We start from the raw sequence: 18,973 nt of genomic DNA on the forward strand, positions 1-18,973 counted from the left end.
TCCTTACCTAGTTCTCATTTCTTCCAGTTAACTCCTTTTCTGGAAGTGCTCCTTAATTTTCCTGATGGTCTAGGTATCAAGATTCAAGTGCCATGGTCACAACTGGGTTCTGTTTGTCCCGTCCTTGGTGAGGGACAAGTGAAGGAATCTGGGCAGAGAAGATGAGGGGTAAGGTGGTTTGGACACGTTCCAATAAGGAAAATGCCCAGGGCTGAGGGCTGGGGTGGGAAGCAGAGCCAGGCAGACCATTGGATGCTGTGACTTTGAAACATGCTCTTTGTATTTTTAAAGTTTTTTTTGAAACAGTGTCTTGCTACATTGCCCAGGTTAAGTGTAGTGGTGATTTAAAGAGTGATCATAGCACACTGCAGGAAACGGTATCTTGCTACATTGCCCAGGTTAAGTGTAGTGGCGATTTAAAAAGAGTGGTCATAGCACACTGCAGCCTTGAACTGGCCTCAAAGGATCCTTCCCGCTCAGCCTCCTGAGTTGCTGGGACTATAGGGGTGCGTCACCACGCCCAGCCATATCCACTTGTTAGCTTCCCCATTTACAGGCCAAGACGGTCTCTCAGAGAATTATTTAATAATAGAATTACCATACTTTTGGCGCAAATGTGTCCAACACCAATGTGACAAGTACATATATCAGAATCACTCTTTCCTCAAGAGAATCACACCTTCCCTTGGCTCTGCCTGTGGATCCAAATCAAGCCTGGGTGTGTCTGACAATACCAGGGCACGGTTTGCTTCCCGGCCCTCCATCTCTACTGTTTGGCTACAGCTTGAGTTCACTAGGCATCGGCTCCCCTCTCAGGCCAGCCAGCAAGTTGTTAGCTGCCAACAAGGACATGGTGTTGCGGGTTCTGTGGGTGGCACTGCCAATGTGGGGCAGGATCACTGGAAAGGAGAGAGAGAGAGAGAGGGAGATAAGAAGGGTGGTTCAGCAGCCTTCAGCTGGGCTGTTTTCATGGCTTGGGTTTGCCGGTAAGAAGAATAAAGAGAGACTACCTCATGGTTCCATGCTTTGCCTTCTCTCCCACTTTCACTAAGCTTGACACTCCCCCAGAGCTGAGGTTCAGACTAACAGGGTGAAGGGCCTCCAGGCTACTAAAACCCAGTCACAATGTGATGAAAGATTTGTATTCTAGGGCTGGGCGCAGTGGCTCATGCCTGTAATCCCAGCACTTTGGGAGGCCAAGGCAGGCAGATAACTTGAGCTGAGGAGTTTGAGACCAGCCTGGGCAACATGGCAAAACCCCGTCTCTACAAAAAATACAAAAATTTAGCCAGGCGTAGTGGCCCACACCTATAGTCCCCGCTACTTGGGAGGTTGCGGCAGGAGGATTGTTTGGGCCTGGGAGGCAGAGGTTGCAATAAGCTGAGATTGCACCATTGCACTCTAGCCTGGATGACAGGGAGACTCTGTCTCAAACAAAAAAATGGTGAACGCATAGGAGTTTAGCACTGGCCACCTGTACCATGTGCCCTTGAAAATGATGCCACATGACCACAAGGTTTCTGATCTACAGAAATAACTCCAAAATGAAATGCTGAACAGCACAGTTATCTCTGATCCCACCCCAGAGCAAGTGAACTTACTTGCCCCCAAAGAACCGTCAGCTGGGTGCAGTGGCATATTCCTGTAGTCCCACCTACTCCAGATGCCGAGATGCAAGGTTCGCTTGAGCCCAAGAGTTCGAGGCCAGCCTGGACCACATAGTGAGACATCATCTTTACCAAATAAACCCCATAAAACTGCTTCTGGGTTTTTTCCAGGTAGAAATCATGTTTCCTTTTAATTGAGTACATTTTCTTCTTTAAATTTTATCATTATTGTAATAGGGTCTTTGTTGCCCAGGCTGGTCTTGAACTCCTGGCCTCGTGATTCTCCTGTCTTAGCCTCCCAAAGGGCTGCGATTACAGGTGTGAGCCACTGCGCCCAGCCATAATTCAGTACTTAATTCACAGAGTTTCTTCTCCTCTCTGGTAACAATTAGGTTCCCTCCTCTCAAGAACATTGCATCTGATCAAACTGAGAGCCAGCATGAACATGGACCCCAAACCAGAGCTTTCAGAATAACAATGAACAGCAAAAACCAGCCTTTCCCTACACTTAGGAAGGGACTGTGAATGGCAGGGTCCAAATTTTCACCATCCAAATAGAAAACCCAGAGCTGAATGCCAACATGGAAACCAAAATATGTCAGGAATGAAGTATAGTACCCCTTTACATACTCAAGGTCAGGATAGGTTTGGAGAAATTTGCATCTGACTATTTGGCCTCTTCTAGTAGAGAAGAGTTTTTGAGACAGGGTCTTGCTTTGTTGCCCAGGCTGGAGTGCCATGGCACAGTCAGCTTACTACAGCCTCAACCTCCTAGGCTCAAGTGATCCTCCCACTTCAGCCTCCTGAGCAGCTAGGACTAGAGGTACATACCATTACACATGGCTAATTTTTTATTTTTTATAGGGATGGGGTTTCACTATGTTGCCCAGGCTAGATTCGAACTCTTGGTCTTAGGTGATCCTCCCGCCTTGGCCTCCTAAAGTGCTGGGATTATAGGCGTGAGCCACCCTAATCAGCCCCACCCCAATGTTTCAGACATACAATGAATCAGAATAAATCCGCTCACTCACAAGAAACATTCCTGGATAATGGTTTTTGGTTGCTGAGATTGAGTAGCACATTATTTCAAAGTGGCAAAATTCAGGGCCATCTAGGAGAATTCAAAAGTGGTGGCTATATTTGCCGACAGGTTTACACAGGACACATATAAAACAACCCCCATTTTTTTCAGCGTATATGTCAAGAGGCCAAGACCCCGATCATCAAAATATGTTATTTCGTACATTACAGTTTACAGGACAACAGAGGGAAAGACACTTTGTTGGAGGGTGACTAAATGGCATTTTGCAAAAGGTCCGTGTCACTCTGAAGGGGTGGAAGGACTGGAGTCCTATGGCCTTCATTAACTTGACCCCTCCTCCTCTTTGGTTGCAGTGGCCTCAGTGGGAGCTGCTACTTCTACATGTTCTGCGGGCTTTTCCTCTACCTCTGCCTCACCTTCTTGGGGACAAAGATCTGGGTATCTCTGCATGCATTCCTGCATGGCCCCAACTGGTCTACACAGTCTGACCCCTTGACATTCTCCATACTATAGTGGAAGCAGGAAAAGTCCAGCTTGAATTGTTCCCCACAGGGGCCGCTGGCCCTTCCCCCAAGGCACAGGCAGTTCCAGTTAATGTCTCCATTTGGCAGCCTCAATCCGTGCTCCCCACCCATAGGGATCACTGGGGTCATCAGCTGTGTTGCTTGGAGCTGCATGGTCTTTTTACATCACAAATGATTGCATCCTTCCCTTCCTGCTGGCAGTAGGACATGGCTGCAGCCCAGTGCTTAGATTTTGCAGAAGCAGCGGTGGCGACTGCAGCTTCATGCCCTGACTGCCCTCTCCTCAGACCAAGACCTGCCTTTTGAAGCAGTCCCCGGGCTGTGAGCTGAATTCCAGGACCTGGGGTGGGGGTGGGAGGGCAGTTTTCCTGGCTGTGGGCGACAGCCCTGACATCACACCCAGTGCTCCTTGCAGGCTGGGGTGGGGGGAGGGACGGGAGAGTTTCCAAGGGCTGCAATAATGGGAGCATTCACTGGGGAAGGCAGCTGAAGACCTTTTGTTTAGGTTTCCATTCCAGAATCCAAATTAAGGGCAGAGACTGGCCCCAACAACCTAAGGCCCTGATCACTCTTAGTCTGGAGGCATAAACTCCACCAGCTACCTGAACAGATCTTAATATAAAGAATCATTAACTACGCATCAAGTTGTTAACTCACTGAGCAGGTAACAAAAACCCAAACCACAAAGTGTGGTCCCAGGACCAGCAGCATCAGTGGCATGTGGGAGCCGTGAGGAGCACACTCTGTCAGACCCCACCCCAGACCTGCTGAAATAGAAACTCTCGGGATGGGGCTAGCAACCTGTGTTTGATCAGTCACTCCTCCAGGTGATTCTGACGAATGCAAAAGTATGAGAATTGGCCGGACACTCATGCCTGTAATCCCAGCACTTTGGGAGGCCGAGGCAGGTGGACCATCTGAGGTCAGGAATTCGAGACCAGCCTGGCCAACATGGACAAACCCCATCTCTACTAAAAATACAAAAATTGGCTGGGCCTGGTGGTGCATGCCTGTAATCCCAGCTACTCGGGAAGCTGAGGCAGGAGAATCGCTTGAACCCAGGAGGCAGGGGTTGCAGTGAGTTCAGATTGCACCACTGCACTCCAGCCTGGGCGACAGAGCGAGACTCTGTCTCAAAAAAAAAAAAAAAAAAAAGTGAGAACCACTGCACTGTGGTAGCACAGAGGTAGCAACTGCCAGAGGCACTTCTGGTGCTGCAACTCAGACTTCTGTGGCATGGGCACTGACTGGCTGTTGCTCTTGTCTCTGAGCAGGGCTCAATGGGGCTGGTTCACCAAGTGTTGGAAAGACTGCAAACTGGATTCCCCAGCCACTATGGGAAGGAACTGGTGCTGCTAGATGAAGAAGTGCTGCTGCCACTCCCCCAAAGACAGGAAGGGAGGGCAGGAGGGAGCAGGCCCTTCCACACCCACACTGACAAGGCCTGCCAGTGCAGCTGGCACAGCAGAAATGGGGTGTGCAGAGGCCTGGCCCCAGCCCCACAAAGCAGAAGAGAGAAGGGGGCTTTGTTGTGAAACAACAGCTTGAAAAACTGGCACGAGTTATATTGGCATTGTCATTACACTTTTAATTTTTCACAGCTAAACTGGTAATAGCAATTTATAGTAACAGGTTTTACACACGAGTCACTGTGGTGTAACACATGGAGACATGTAGTCAGCCCACGTTGTTGTTGTTGTTTTGGAGATGGAGTCTCACTCTGCCACCCAGGCTGGAGTGCAGTGGCACAATCTCGGCCTACTGCAACCTGTGCCTCCTGGGTTCAAGCGATTCTTCTGCCTCAGCCTCCCAAACAGCTGGGACTATAGGCATGCACCACCATACCCGGCTAATTTTTGTATTTTTAGTAGAGATGGGGTTTCACCATATTGGCCAGGTTGGTCTCGAACCCCTGAATCCACCCACCTCAGCCTCCCGAAGTGCTGGGATTACAGGCATGAGCCACCACGCCTGGCCCACTCTTTTTTTTTAAACAAATCCACTCACACCTACATTCTGTTCCTTTAGGTACAGAGACCCAGCAGAGCATGCGCAAGAGGACTGCTCCTGTCATACACCCATGTCACTGACAACATAAACATTTACGGTCCCTGGTGTGTCCCTTTGGGTTCAACACCTGCTCACACTAGCTCCACACCCGGCCCCTTGGGACCCCCTCAAAAACACTGGTCCTGCAGGGCAGCAGGGAGTTTACATCAGAAAGTGCAGTTCTTACCACAGTTCTTCAGGGTCAGGAGAGGGTGGTTTGTAGGCAGTGGTTCTGGGCTCGTCACATCCAGTCCAGCAGCTGCAATCTTACCACTGGCCAAGGCCTGGTACAGGTCGTCCTGGTTTACGACGTCGCCCCTGGGAATGACAGTGGTGACATGGGTACCCCGAAGATCCCTCCGCCCAGGCCACCTTTGAGGCAGAACAACCTACAGAATGAATTTTTCCACTCACTTGGCACTGACTTTTAAAGCAGTAAGTCTTAGGTATACTTACAGTATGTCTGTAAGTCTTATATACTCAGAGAACTCCAGCCCTGCCTCCTTCTAGCTGTGTGACCTTGGGCAAGTGTCTCAAATTCTCTGTGCCTCGAATTATCTGTGTCTCAAATTATCTACTCTGTGAGATAAGGAGAATACAACCTAACTCCCAGGCATGTTGGGAGGATTAAAGCTTTCTTACATGCTCTACTGCATGAACAGGGCCCAGAAGGGCATCTGTGTTAGGCCCCATCCAAGTGTTTCTGATCTGGTTGACCCCCAGACCCCCACTGAGAAGCACCACAGTGTGCTATCAGGTACCTGTCTAAACCAGGGCAGAGGAACGAGCACACCCCTAACTACAGCCATCAAAGGGAGCGGCGACTGAAGGCAAGAAGTCATCTTCTAGAGACTGTATATTGTGCACTAAGTAATACTTGTGCACTAATGAGTAATACAGGGTCCTGGGCTGTCCTGGGTACACGCAGGCACCCAGTACACGGCAGCTGTGACTGCTGCCAGCCAGCAGTGCGAGCCCTGTGGTCCTGCATGTTTCACTCTTCCATTCCCAGGTCACCTATTTTGTAGCTAAATGTTGGTAATTACAGGTACCTTTGGGGTGGACGAGTCCTCAGGATGACCTCACCCAATCCCCCTTCCCCTAAACTGATGTAAACAGGCTCAAGGGGCACCAGCTAGGAAGGGCTTGGAGTGGCAGAGAAGGAAGGTCTGACCTCCATACATGCCCAGTGGCCTGAAGGCACCCCTAGGGACAGTGTGAGGAGCTACGACCACGTGAGTTTTAGGGTCTGTCCACCCAGGAGCATAAGGTTCAAAGTATCACTGAACCACAGCCAGACAAAGCCAGGCTCAGCAGTGTGGGAGGCGGCCTCCAGAGGGCCCTTCAGATCCTGAAGTCCAGCCCTTTGTGGTGGAGGATAATGGGCCTGCAGAGGCTCCCTGGGAACACTCCCTGAAGCCACGCTGCTGTGTGCCAGGCCCCGCCAGGTGGGGGCCACTGCTGAGAAGCAGACAGGCCAGGCCCACTCTGATGGCTCTTCTTCCCTGTACGGAGGTCTCGTGTATTCCCACGAATTTCTGAGTTGGTTGTTTGGTTTATGGAAACCAGCAAGCTCAGCCTGGGGTCTCACCAACAACCCACGGGGAAGAAAATCTCCAGATGGCAGCAGTGGGGATGGCTCCTCTCCAGGCTTGCTGGGTAAGGTGGCCCTAGGATACCTGCTGATGTTGATGAACACAGCTGTTTCCTTCATCTTCTGGAAGAAGTCCTTGTTGCAGAGTCCCTCGGTTGCAGGTGTTAAGGAGCAGGCCACGACGATGAAATCAGATTGGGCAGCCAGCTCAGGGGTAGACACTGAGGGAGGGCAGGACTCCATCAGGCACTGAGTCCCAGGCTAGGGACAACCAGATGGCGGGAGACCAGCCCCTTGCTCCCGACTCCCTAACAGAAACTCCCAAGATGCTTCCTGAAGGCCGAGTCTCTACCTGGACAACTCTCATGAGTGCACAAAGTCAAATCACACACAGTGGGATCTGGACCACTCTGGCTTTAACTACCTTCAGGGCCCAAAATGCCCAGGGGCGTGGGGAATGCTTGAGATCCAGCCTGCCATCTGCTCACCAGGCTGTGGACCCGCCAGGTGCTGGATCCGCCTGGACTAAGGGGCGCACACAAAGGCTAGGGTAGTGCTTGCCAGTTTATGAAGGAAAAGACAGTGAAAGTGCCCAGCCCTTCCTCACACCCACCACCATCCCCGCTGCTCCGCCCACAATGGGGAATGGTAACAAAGGACTCTGAAAGACGGGAGCCCTGGACTGCTCTGCTGGCTCGGAGAGGACCTGGGTAAGTCCCTGTGCCCCCTGAGTGGGCCGGTGTCCAGGGGCAGGTAGATTAAACATCTACCAGACAGCAGCCCCTGGACATGCCTGGAGCTCCTGCCCTCTGCCTGAAAATGCCACCATTGAGAGAAAATACAGCCTCTCAACTGGGCACAGATAGGCTCCTGTGGAAATCAAGGCTTCACTTACCAAACTCTGCCTGGAATTCCGCTGCTTCCTCAGGCCTGGGCTGGCGCCCTGTGTACAGAAATCTCTGGACACCGAATGGTTTCAGACGCCGAGCAATGGCCTGGCCTAGAGCAAGGAGAGTCCATGTCTCGTTCCCAGTCCCACAAAGGGTAGGGACACCACCCAGCATTTCCGGAACAGCGGCCCTCAGGGCAGACCCTTTTCATCAGCACAGCCCGAGTTGCCTGCTCCTGTCTCCTCCAAAGCGGGTGGGGGGCTGGCTGCCCCACTGTAACTAGCCCCCAGCCAGCCCACACTGCCCCAGGGATCTGGAGACAGCACCTCAGCTCCCCTGAGGCTGTGACTGGCTGATGCTGTCCTCACATGGTCCAAGCCATCTGGAAAGCCACTCAGGTTTTTCCTAACCTCTGAGAACTGGAGAGGTTTTCACAAAGGAGACACCTGGTCAAGCAGTCCCCTCCTTTGTCCTGGACCCTCTGCTTCTGTGAATGCAGTCTCAGACCCCATTTGACTTTTTGGTGGCACTGCCAAACTGCCAGCTCACCCCAAACTTACAATTTTCATGTAAGCTGCTGCTGAGACAGATTTGTACAGTTGGATTTTCAGGCTCAGAACGTGCCCCAAAGCTGTTGGGTTCCTCCAAGCAACTCTCTAGTGAGAGGCAGGGCTGTTCGTTGGCTAGACAGGTTCTCCACACTCTCCACCCTCACCCGCACTCCTGCACCAGGCAGGATGACAGAGAACCACCAATAGATAGCTGCTTGGCTAGGCCCAAGCCCTTCTGCCAGGCTTCTCCAAATAAGGGCCACTGGAAGAAAAGTGTCTCTGCCTCAGCTGCAGAACTGCAGATCAACTCTGCCCACTGAGCCCTCTGGCCCGAGTTAGGGCTTTGTGAGTCACATACCTTCCAGAACGCAAGCCGCAGTAGGTGTCGGGGGAATGGGCTCTCTCACGGTAACCACTCCTAACGGCCCCGACACATTTGTAGTCTTCATCTGTTCTTTATGGAGCCGGAATCATGAAGCCCCCTGACCCTTAGGCAACTTGCTTTTATCACCTGGTGAGTTCTTAAGGAATCCTGCTTTGGTTTATTTATGTATTTGCCTGTGTTTTACAAAGCGGTATCCCTCACTAGAAATACCTCTACTGTAAGCAAAGTGCCCTGACAGCATGCGGGTCTTCTCAGCCTTCAGACACGTGGTGCCAGGGATGCAAACCACGCTGTGAGAGCCGGGGCGGGCAAGCGGGCCGGTGGGAGCCTCACCTATGCGCCCCAGCCCGATGATGCCGACAGTGCTCTGCGTGAGTCCATAGCCACACAGCCAGAGGGGCTTCCACGAGGTCCAGCCACCACTGAGGGGAGAGAGAGGGGCAGGTGAGAGGCCCAGCCTTGGACCAAGATGGGGGCCGCTGAGAACCCGGCACCTCTGACTGTGGTCCAAGGTATAAACCCACCCTCCAGGTCAGGGACTGAGAGTGGGATGAGGCACTGCCACTCGGCACTGCAGATGAGCAGCAGAAACGACTCCACCTTTAAAGCCACCAGAGACATAGAACTTGAGGGCAGGAAGGGGCCTTACTGGCTCTCATCCTGTTTTGCAGATGGGAAAACAAACCAGAAAGGGTGACTTGCCTGAGGTCACACAACCAGGGAAGAGTTGAGAGCAACAGGCTGCAAACTCAGGATTTATGATTCCAAAACAAGTTCTCTTGGCACTTTAGGGCAGCAACAAAGAGTACAGCCACAGGGCCCACCCTGCTGCCCTGGGCAAGAGACGGAGCCTGCCCTGAGCCACCTCCAGTAGATGTGATGACTCCCCAGACAGGACAGTGAGCAGGACTCAGCACTGTCTACTCTGCTCCATGCCCCGTGCTGGGGCCCACGCTGCTGGCCACGCACTGTGAGAGCCTGCGTTTGCACGCCTCCCACCTTGACTCAGGCCAGTCCTTCCATCTGCACATGGAATGCTTCCCCCAACTTTTTTTTTTTTTTTTTTTTTTTTGAGACAGGGTCTTGCTCTGTCGCCCAGATTGGAGTACAGTGACATGATCTCGGTTCACTGCAGCCTCTGCCTCCTGGGTTCAAGCAATCCTCCCACCTCAGCCTCCCGAGTAGTTGGGACTACAGGCGTGTAACACCACGCCTGCCTAATTTTTGTATTTTTTGTAGAGACAGACTTTTGCCACGTTGCCCAAGCTGTTCTCCAACTCCTGAGGCTCAAACAATCTGCCCGCCTCGGCCTCCCAAAGTGCTGGGATTACAGGTGTGAGCCACCGTGCCCGGCCAACTCTTAACTCTTGATATACAGGCCGAAATCCCTGATCTGAAACCTTCAGGCTAGATTTTAAAACTGTTTGGCCTTTAGAAAGGCAGCATGGCGCACGTGGTAGATTCCACACATCACCCTCTGCAGTGTCTGGGCAGCAGCCTGTTTTAAAAGTGTTACATCTGCAGCAAAACTTAGGAAAGTCACATTAAATGGGAGAAATAAAAGCCTTAAATAGTCTCCTGTTAGTATGAAAGAACTTTCAGCTGTCCGAGCTTTTTAGATTTTGGGATCTAAGGGATGGTGGACCTGCAGCTTTCAGGACTCAAGCGGACGCCCACCTGCTACTTATTCTGTGAAGCCCTCCCTGATCCACACTCTCCCTGCCAGCCCTCACCCACCAGCAGAACTTGTTTGTCCTCCCTCATCCTCTTCTCTCACCACTTCCCTTTCTGCCCTTATTGCAGCTCTGCTTTGTGCTTTATTTTAGCTGAGTCCTCACTCAATGGGGCACACCTGGGGTCAGGGACTATGCGTGGGCTGGACTGGCACAGTGATCAGGATCCAGTGCTGAGCAGAGCCAACGTTCCTGCCAGGCATTCACTTCTTTTTCTTTTTTTTTTTTGAGACGGAGTCTCACACCATCACCTGGCTGGAGTGCAATGGTGTGATCTCAGCTCACTGCAACCTCTGTCTCCTGGGTTCACATGATTCTCCTGCCTCAGCCTCCCAAGTAGCTGGGATTACAGGGACCCACCACCACACCCGGCTAATTTTTTTTGTATTTTTACTAGAGACGGGGTTTCACTATGTTGGCCAGACTGGTCTCGAACTCCTAACCTCATGATCCGCTCACTTTGGCCTCCCAAAGTGCTGGGATTACAGCCGTGAGCCACCGCACCTGGTCTGCGTTCACTTACTTCTTCACTTCCTCGATGGCCTCCGGCAACCGGCGGCAGGTGGTAAGTAGCAGGGAGACTGCGAGTTCGGCGGTGGTATCTGTCAGGACATCTGGGGTGTAGCCAACTCGGATCCCACTACGAATCAAACATCTGGTGGTAACATCAGCCTCAACCACATTTACCAATGTCTACTGCTGGGACATTTCCATGGAGTTACTTTGCTCCCTCTTTGATCTGCCTGCCAGGAAGCTCAGAACTATAAATGAGCACTCAAAAACGGGCAGTCCTCATTCCTATTTAGATTATCTCCCACTTTGGAAGGATATGAAGATGGAAGATCAGGGTTCAGGGACTGAACAAGTAACTTAACCTTTCTGAATTTCCTCATCTGAAACAGAAAGAATAATACCTGCCTTTGCTACTTCAAGGTATTGTTGTGGGGATCAAAAAAGATAATGAATGTGAAAGGGTGCCACCTACACAGAAGTTACCCACTGTTTCTGACTGCTGGGGTTTATTGTAACTGACCTGTCACATGTGGACAGATTCTATCATCAGCCACCTCACATTCTCCCTGAATGGCCGAGGGATATGCAGTAAAAACAAATCAACAGCTCTTCTTTCTCTCATAGCCACCCCTCTCTCTAGGCCCCCTCCAGATCCCAAGCTGCAGTTACCGCTTCTTGATTTCATCCAAAGCCAAGTGGTCGACGCCCACAGACATGGTGCTGATGACTTTGAGATTGGCCCCTGTTGTGCAGAAAGTGCACTGTTAGTATCTTTCCTCGAGGAACTCAAAGCCACAGCACTGGGGACTATCATGGGGACACCACTTATTATTGTTTTCTTAGAATAAGAGGCTGACATCTCTGTTCTTCAGTTAAAACTCTGAATAATCCCCTTTGACAGCCTCAGACACTGCAGTTCAGGGAGGTTAAGTGGCCTGGCTCACTCACAGGCAGAGCTGGGTTCACCTCAGGGCCTCTGCCACCAAGGCCCCGCTCTTACCCACTGGACTGTCCACCCAGCGAGGCCTCCGGTCTTCTTCAGCCATGCTGGGGCCTCCCCCATGGACACCTCTGAGAGTGCCAAGAAGGTGGCTGGGACGTGACCCTCTCTACCCTCTCCTGCAAGCAGGACACCAGAAAGCTTCCAGGCCAAGGCCAGGGCATGGGGCGGCTCAGCACTGACTCACAAGGGTCCCTTCCCATCTGGCAGCCTCTGAGTCTGAACCTTTTCTCAAAACTGTCACAACAGCCTCACAGGGGGAGGTTTATCCTTCCATGGGCTGAGACCCGTGGCTGCGGTTGCGGAAAGACATCCTGCTGGGGCTTGGCACTGAGCTAGGTCCTCCCTCATACTACGCACACGCCCAGAAGGGGCAGGGTCTTGCTGGAGGTCACAAAGCAAGGTTGTGGCAGGGCTGGAGAACCCAGGGCCTTGGATGCACTTCCCCACACCCACAGTCTCCACACCGCGGTCTTTGCCCTCCCAGGGTCCCCCGCCAAGGGGTTCACAGCAGGAGGGAGGGGCAGTGCCTGTGCCAGAGCAAGCTATCTGCCCGCTCGGGCCTGGTATCGCAGGAAACGCCCTCAGAACCCAGACAGCACTGCAGAGCAGCCCAGGAGCCAGCAGCACAGGCTGAGGGGCCCACAGGGCCAAGCCACCCTCAAGTCCCCTGCCCACCCAGTGTGCACCTGCAGCATCCAGGATCCTCTTGTCCACGTGGTCGGAGAGGAGGCAGAGCAGGCCATGGGCCCCCGCCACACCTCGCTCTAGCTCCTGGGCGGGGATGGGCTCATCCGAGTCCCACTGCTCCACCTCACAGCTGCGGGGAAAGGGAGGCCCTCAGGAGAAGCAGGAGCCGCACACCTGTCCCCGCCCCTCCCAGCTGGGAATCCTGGCCTCTGATGGCCCTGGCCTCAGGCTGCCCGGGGCTGGCTGAGGGGAGGCAGGGTCAGGCAGGGGTGGTCTCAGAACTGTCCCGAGACAGCAGGTGACAGGTGAAGGGCTGAGGGGCCCCCCAGCAGAGCCTAAGCTGCAAGGGGGAAGGCATGGGGACAGCTCTCAGGTCAGCACAGGGAAGAGCTTTCCCACATTCACAGGGGCTGGGCGGCCAAGCAGGCGGCCAACTGCAGGGAAGGCCCGTGGGGGGCAGGGTGTGCCTCAGGTGGGGGGCCTGGATTCAATGGCCTGTTGCATCTCTTCCTGTCCATGGAGTCCATGAAATAGAAAACTCTCATAGTTGGACTGGGCCAGGAAAGATAAGGTCAAGGCCACCCAACGCTTCCACGGCAGCTCACAGCAACCAGATATTTGTCCCAGTGATGCACGGTGCCTCCTGGCCCTTGCCGTGGAATTCAGTACAGTCAGCACGTGTGGAGCCTCTATGTGGCAGGACACAGGATAGCTACTTGCACCTCCTGACTGAGCCCAGGGCACTGACCACCTTTCATCCACCTCCCCATGAGCAGGGTACAGCGTGAGCTACTGTTACCATGGGCGCGGTTGCTGCCTTCCACCTTCTCCTGCTCAGTACAAAGTGGGTCCTTGGCAAAGGTTTTGTTGCAGTGAACAAAATTTGAAAATCTCATATGCCCCTAGAACTGGCTGCTGAGGCTGGATTGCATCCTCTTCCTATCTAACACTGGAAACACAAACCTGATCAAATGCAGTGATCAGACAGCAGTCAGACACTTCTGAGTACAAGCCCCAGCTCCTCCACCTGGGAGCTGCGTGGCTTTGGGAAGAAACTTAACCCTAAGTCCAGCCTCCAGTTTTTAATCTGTGCAATGGGAATTATAATACTGACTTCACAGTGCTACCAGGATTAAAAGTTTATGTATATGAAGCACCTGGCAAGGTTGGCCCACAAAAAGGGTTCCATTTAGCAAGGGTGGGCCAGGTGCAGTGGTTCATGCCTGTAATCCCAGCACTTTGGGAGGCTGAGGTGGGAGGATCCCTTCGTACAGGAGTTCAAGACCAGCCTGGGCAACACAGTGAGACCCTCGTCTCTGAAAAAAATAAAAAATTAGCCAGGCATGGTGGTGCATGCCTGTAGTAGTCCCAGCTACTTGGGAGGCTGAGGTGGAAGTATCTCTTGAGTCCAGGAGGTTGAGGCTGCAGTGAGGTATAATGGTGCCACTGCACTCCAGCCTGGATGAGAGTGAGACCCTGTCTTAAAAATTAAAGGGTCCTCAGGCCAGTCATGGTGACTAACACCTGTAATCCCAACACTTTGGGAGGCTGAGGCAAGAGGATTGCTTGAGCCCAGGAATTTGAGACCAGCCTGAGCAACAGAGTGAGACCCCCATCTCTACAAAAAAAAAAATCAGAAAATTAGCCGGTGGTGATTGTTTGCGCCTGTAGTCCCAGCTACTCGGGAGGCTCAGGTGGGAGAACTGATTGGGCCCAAGAAGTCGAGGCTGCAGTAAGCCACGATCAATCGAGCCACTGCACTCCAGCCTGTGCAGCAGAGTGAGACTGTCTCAAAAAAAAAAAAAAAAAAAAAAAGATAAGTAAATATAAAGAAGAAGAGTCATCAAAGCCCCCTGCCAAACGTCCAAGGGGCCTGGTCAGTGACCGCCATGTCCCTGACCCCACATGTCCTGTGGGAGCGTGGAGAATTAGCCAGGACCTTGCCTCAGGGGCAATCTCCCCTCTCCAAAGCCGGAACTGCAGGTCCCAGCGTCGTCTTAAGAGGAGAACTGGGCCCCAGAGAACTTTCTCCGAGCCTCCCCAAAACTCCAAGCCTGCCCCAGCCGGCCACAAGGCCCAAACGCCCCGCCCGGCTCTCCGGTCCCTGGGACCGCCCTGCTCCCTCCTCCACGGCGCGCGAGGCTCTTACTCTGCCGCCCGGGCGAGCGCGACCCTACCCTCGGCGGGTATCCTGCGGGTGACGAACACCTTCATGAGTCGCACCGGTCTCATCCGCAGTGCAGCCGCCGACCCGGACCTGGCAGTACAGAAGCTGGCCCGGGAATGTAGCTGGGCCGGGGCGGGGCCAGGCTGGAGTGGGCGGGAGAGACGTCGCGCGCGGCGTGCGCAGGGGGTGTGGCTTCGCGAGAGGGAGCGCGGGGTTGCGGCTGGGCGGTGACTGTGCGTGCTCGGGGAGTGACAGTGACCCTACACAGTGTCCTTGTGTGTGTGTGTGTGGGGGTGCGCCTCGTGCCACTGGGGAATCAGGGCCCCGGGGGAGAGGGGGCAGTATCCCGTCCAAGGCCTCATGGGAGCCCTGCTTTCTCTACACGCTCAGGGTCCTGTTTCCACAGGCTCAGGCCTTAAGAGACTGAAAGCCCCCACTTTTTCTGTCTCTTGGGTTGGCCCAGGGTAGAAACCCAGGTTCCAGGCTGTGAGGAAGTCCAGGACACACAGAGAGGTCATGTGTAGGTGTTCAGGCCAACAGCACAGCCAGGGGCCCAGCTGACAGCCACCGTCAATGACCAGAGGTATGAGTGAGGAAGCCTTTGGGTGACTCCAGGCCAACTCCCACCTGACTACAGCTAAAACCGCAAGAAAGAGCCTTTAGGAGAATCACTGGCTGAGCCCAGTCAACCCCGGAACCATAAGAGATGATAATGCACTGACTGCTGTTGCTCTAAGCCGTTCAATTTTGGAGTAATTCTTTATGCAGCAATAAATAAGTGATACGCTATGTGTGCGAAAGCCAGAAGCCGTAAGAGTACAACTAATTCTCCATTGAAAAATTAACCGTACCATCCTGAATGCATCTGATCTTGGAAACTAAGCCTGGTTAGGGCTTGTATGGGAGACTGCCTGGAAATACCAGGTGCCTGGAAATACCAGGCTTATGTTTATCTTAAAAAAAAAAAAAAATTAACAAAATCATAAGACAACAAACCGGGAAAAATACCATATATTTGCAACTCATTTTATAGACAAGGGGTTAATTTACTTATTGCACAAATAGTTCCTAAGACAAAGATGCCCAGCTTATCTGAATAAGCAAAGGATATCAATGGACAGTTTATAGAAAAGGAAATGGCCTTTAAATGTATGGCTGGGCGCGGTGGCTCATGCCTGTAATCCCAGCACTTTCCGAGGCTGAGGCAGGCGGATCACTTGAGGTCAGAAGTTTGAGACCAGCCTGGCCAACATGGTGAAACTCTGTCTGTACTGAATATACAAACATTAGGTGGGCATGGTGGCACATGCCTGTAATTCCAGCTACTCAGGAGGCTGAGGCAGGAGAATTGCTCGTGAGTCCAGGAGATGGAGGTTGCAGTGAGCCGAGATCCCATCACTACACTCCAGCCTGGGTGACAGAGTGAGACTCCATCTAAAACAAACAAACAAAAAAAACAAACCCCTCTCCCCTCTCCCCTCTCCCCTCTCCCCTCTCCCCTCTCCCCTCTCCCCTCTCTCCTCTCCCCTCTTTCCACGGTCTCCCTCTGATGCCGAGCCGAAGCTGGATGGTACTGCTGCCATCTCAGCTCACTGCAACCTCCCTGCCTGATTCTCCTGCCTCAGCCTGCCGAGTGCCTGCGATTGCAGGCGCGCGCCGCCACGCCTGACTGGTTTTCGTATTTTTTTGGTGGAGACGGGGTTTCGATGTGTCGGCCGGGCTGGTCTCCAGCTCCTAACCGCGAGTGATCTGCCAGCATCGGCCTCCCGAGGTGCCGGGATTGCAGACGGAGTCTCGTTAACTCAGTGCTCAATGGCGCCCAGGCTGGAGTGCAGTGGCGTGAACTCGGCTCGCTACAACCACCTCCCAGCCGCCTGCCTTGGCCTCCCTTAGTGCCGAGATTGCAGCCTTCTACCTGGCAGCCACCCCGTCTGGGAAGTGAGGAGCGTCTCCGCCTGACCGCCCATCGTCTGGGATGTGAGGAGCCCCTCTGCCTGGCTGCCCAGTCTGGAAAGTGAGGAGCATCTCTGCCCGGCCGCCATCCCATCTAGGAAGTGAGGAGCGCCTCTTCCCGGCCGCCATCACATCTGGGAAGGGAGGAGCGTCTCTGCCCGGCCGCCCATCGTCTGAGATGTGGGGAGCACCTCTGCCCTGCCGCCCCGTCCGGGATGTGAGGAGCGTCTCTGCCCGGCCGCCCCGTCTGAGAAGTGGGGAGACCCTCTGCCTGGCAACCGCCCCGTCTGAGAAGTGAGGAGCCCCTCCGCCCGGCAGCCACCCCATCTGAGAAGTGAGGAGCGTCCTCCCTCCTCGTCTGGGAGGGAGGTGGGGGGGTCAGCCCCCCGCCCGGCCAGCCGCCCTGTCCGGGAGGTGAGGGGCGCCTCTGCCCAGCCGCCCCTGCTGGGAAGTGAGGAGCCCCTCTGCCTGGCCGGCTGCTCCGTCCGGGAGGGAGGTGGGGGGGTCGGCCCCCCCGCCCGGCCAGCCGCCCCGTCCGGGAGGTGAAGGGCACCTCTGCCCGGCCGCCCCTACCGGGAAGTGAGGAGCCCCTCTGCCCGGCCAGCCGCCCCGTCTGGGAGGGAGGTGGGGGGGTCAGCCCCCCGCCTGGCCAGCCGCCCCGTCCGGGAGATGAGGGGTGCCTCTGCCCGGCCGCCCCTACTGGGAAGTGAGGAGCCCCTCTGCCCGGCCAGCCGCCCCGTCCGGGAGGGAGGTGGGGGGGTCAGCCCCCCGCCCGGCCAGCCGCCCCATCCGGGAGGGAGGTGGGGGGGTCAGCCCCCCGCCCGGCCAGCCGCCCCGTCCGGGAGGGAGGTGGGGGGATCAGCCCCCCACCTGGCCAGCCACCCCGTCCGGGAGGGAGGTGGGGGGATCAGCCCCCCGCCCAGCCAGCCGCCCTGTCCGGGAGGTGGGGGGCGCCTCTGCCCAGCCGCCCCTACTGGGAAGTGAGGAGCCCCTCTGCCCGGCCAGCCACTCTGTCTGGGAGGGAGGTGGGGGGGTCAGCCCCCCGCCCGGCCAGCCGCCCCGTCCGGGAGGGAGGTGGGGGGGTTAGCCCCCCACCTGGCCAGCCGCCCCGTCCGGGAGGTGAGGGGCGCCTCTGCCCGGCCGCCCCTACTGGGAAGTGAGGAGCCCCTCTGCCCAGCCAGCCGCCCCGTCCGGGAGGGAGGTGGGGGGGTCAGCCCCCTGCCCGGCCAGCCGCCCCGTCCGGGAGGGAGGTGAGGGGGTCAGCCCCCCGCCCGGCCAGCCGCCCCGTCCGGGAGGGAGGTGGGGGGGGTCAGCCCCCCGCCTGGCCAGCCGCCCCGTCCAGGAGGGAGGTGGGGGTATCAGCCCCCCGCCCGGCCAGCCGCCCTGTCCGGGAGGTGAGGGGCGCCTCTGCCCGGCCGCCCCTACCGGGAAGTGAGGAGCCCCTCTGCCCGGCCAGCCGCCCCGTCCGGGAGGGAGGTGGGGGGGTCAGCCCCCCACCGGGCCAGCCGCCCCGTCGGGGAAGTGAGGGGCGCCTCTGCCCGGCCGCCCCTACTGGGAAGTGAGGAGCCCCTCTGCCCGGCCAGCCACCCTGTCCGGGAGAGAGGTGGGGGGTCAACCCCCCGCCCGGCCAGCCGCCCCGTCCGGGAGGTGAGGGGCGCTTCTGCCCGGCCGCCCCTACTGGGAAGTGAGGAGCTCCTCTGCCCGGCCACCACCCCATCTGGGAGGTGTACTCAACAGCTCATTGAGAATGGGCCATGAAGACAATGGCGGTTTTGTGGAATAGAAAGGGAGGAAAGGTGGGGAAAAGATTGAGAAATCGGATGGTTGCCGTGTCTGTGTAGAAAAAGGTAGACATGGGAGACTTTTCATTTTGTTCTGTACTAAGAAAAATTCTTCTGCCTTGGGATCCTGTTGATCTGTGACCTTACCCCCAACCCTGTGCTCTCTGAAACATGTGCTGTATCCACTCAGGGTTGAATGGATTAAGGGCGGTGCAAGATGTGCTTTGTTAAACAGATGCTTGAAGGCAGCATGTTCGTTAAGAGTCATCACCACTCCCTAATCTCAAGTACCCAGGGACACAAACACTGCGGAAGGCCGCAGGGTCCTCTGCCTCGGAAAACCAGAGAACTTTGTTCACTTGTTTATCTGCTGACCTTCCCTCCACTATTGTCCTGTGACCCTGCCAAATCCCCCTCGGCGAGAAACACCCAAGAATGATCAATAAAAAATAAAATTAAATTAAATTAAAAAAAAACAAAAAAAAAACAAACCA

General features: G+C 54.9%; 1 protein-coding gene and 1 pseudogene across 1 annotated transcript; both read right to left on the reverse strand.

Moving 5' to 3' along the window:
- Positions 1 to 568: 568 nt before the first annotated feature.
- Positions 569 to 14,902, reverse strand: GRHPR (glyoxylate and hydroxypyruvate reductase). The gene is made up of 9 exons (XM_003805124.6): positions 14,728 to 14,902; positions 12,578 to 12,708; positions 11,558 to 11,630; positions 10,899 to 11,015; positions 8,976 to 9,064; positions 7,712 to 7,816; positions 6,902 to 7,037; positions 5,410 to 5,540; positions 569 to 899 (listed from the first exon to the last, which is right to left on the reverse strand). The coding sequence occupies exons 1-9, from the start codon at positions 14,808 to 14,810 to the stop codon at positions 778 to 780; spliced, it is 987 nt and encodes a 328-aa protein (XP_003805172.1). The 5' UTR covers positions 14,811 to 14,902; the 3' UTR covers positions 569 to 777.
- On the reverse strand, positions 906 to 5,383 carry LOC100987369 (mitochondrial intermembrane space import and assembly protein 40-like; annotated as a pseudogene).
- Positions 14,903 to 18,973: the final 4,071 nt, after the last annotated feature.

Source organism: Pan paniscus, chromosome 11 (assembly GCF_029289425.2).
Source record: "Pan paniscus chromosome 11, NHGRI_mPanPan1-v2.0_pri, whole genome shotgun sequence".
Taxonomy (NCBI): domain Eukaryota; kingdom Metazoa; phylum Chordata; class Mammalia; order Primates; family Hominidae; genus Pan; species Pan paniscus.

What these genes read in the sequence shown, in the direction of transcription:
- GRHPR (XM_003805124.6), bottom strand. Translation starts at nt 14,810, where the DNA reads ATGAGACCGGTGCGACTCATGAAGGTGTTCGTCACCCGCAGGATACCC. An exon ending in GCGCTCGCCCGGGCGGCAGA is followed by an intron (nt 12,709 to 14,727) that starts GTAAGAGCCTCG and finishes CTTTCCCCGCAG; the next exon opens with CTGTGAGGTGGAGCAGTGGG. An exon ending in GTGTTCATCAACATCAGCAG is followed by an intron (nt 5,541 to 6,901) that starts GTATCCTAGGGC and finishes TGTCATTCCCAG; the next exon opens with GGGCGACGTCGTAAACCAGG.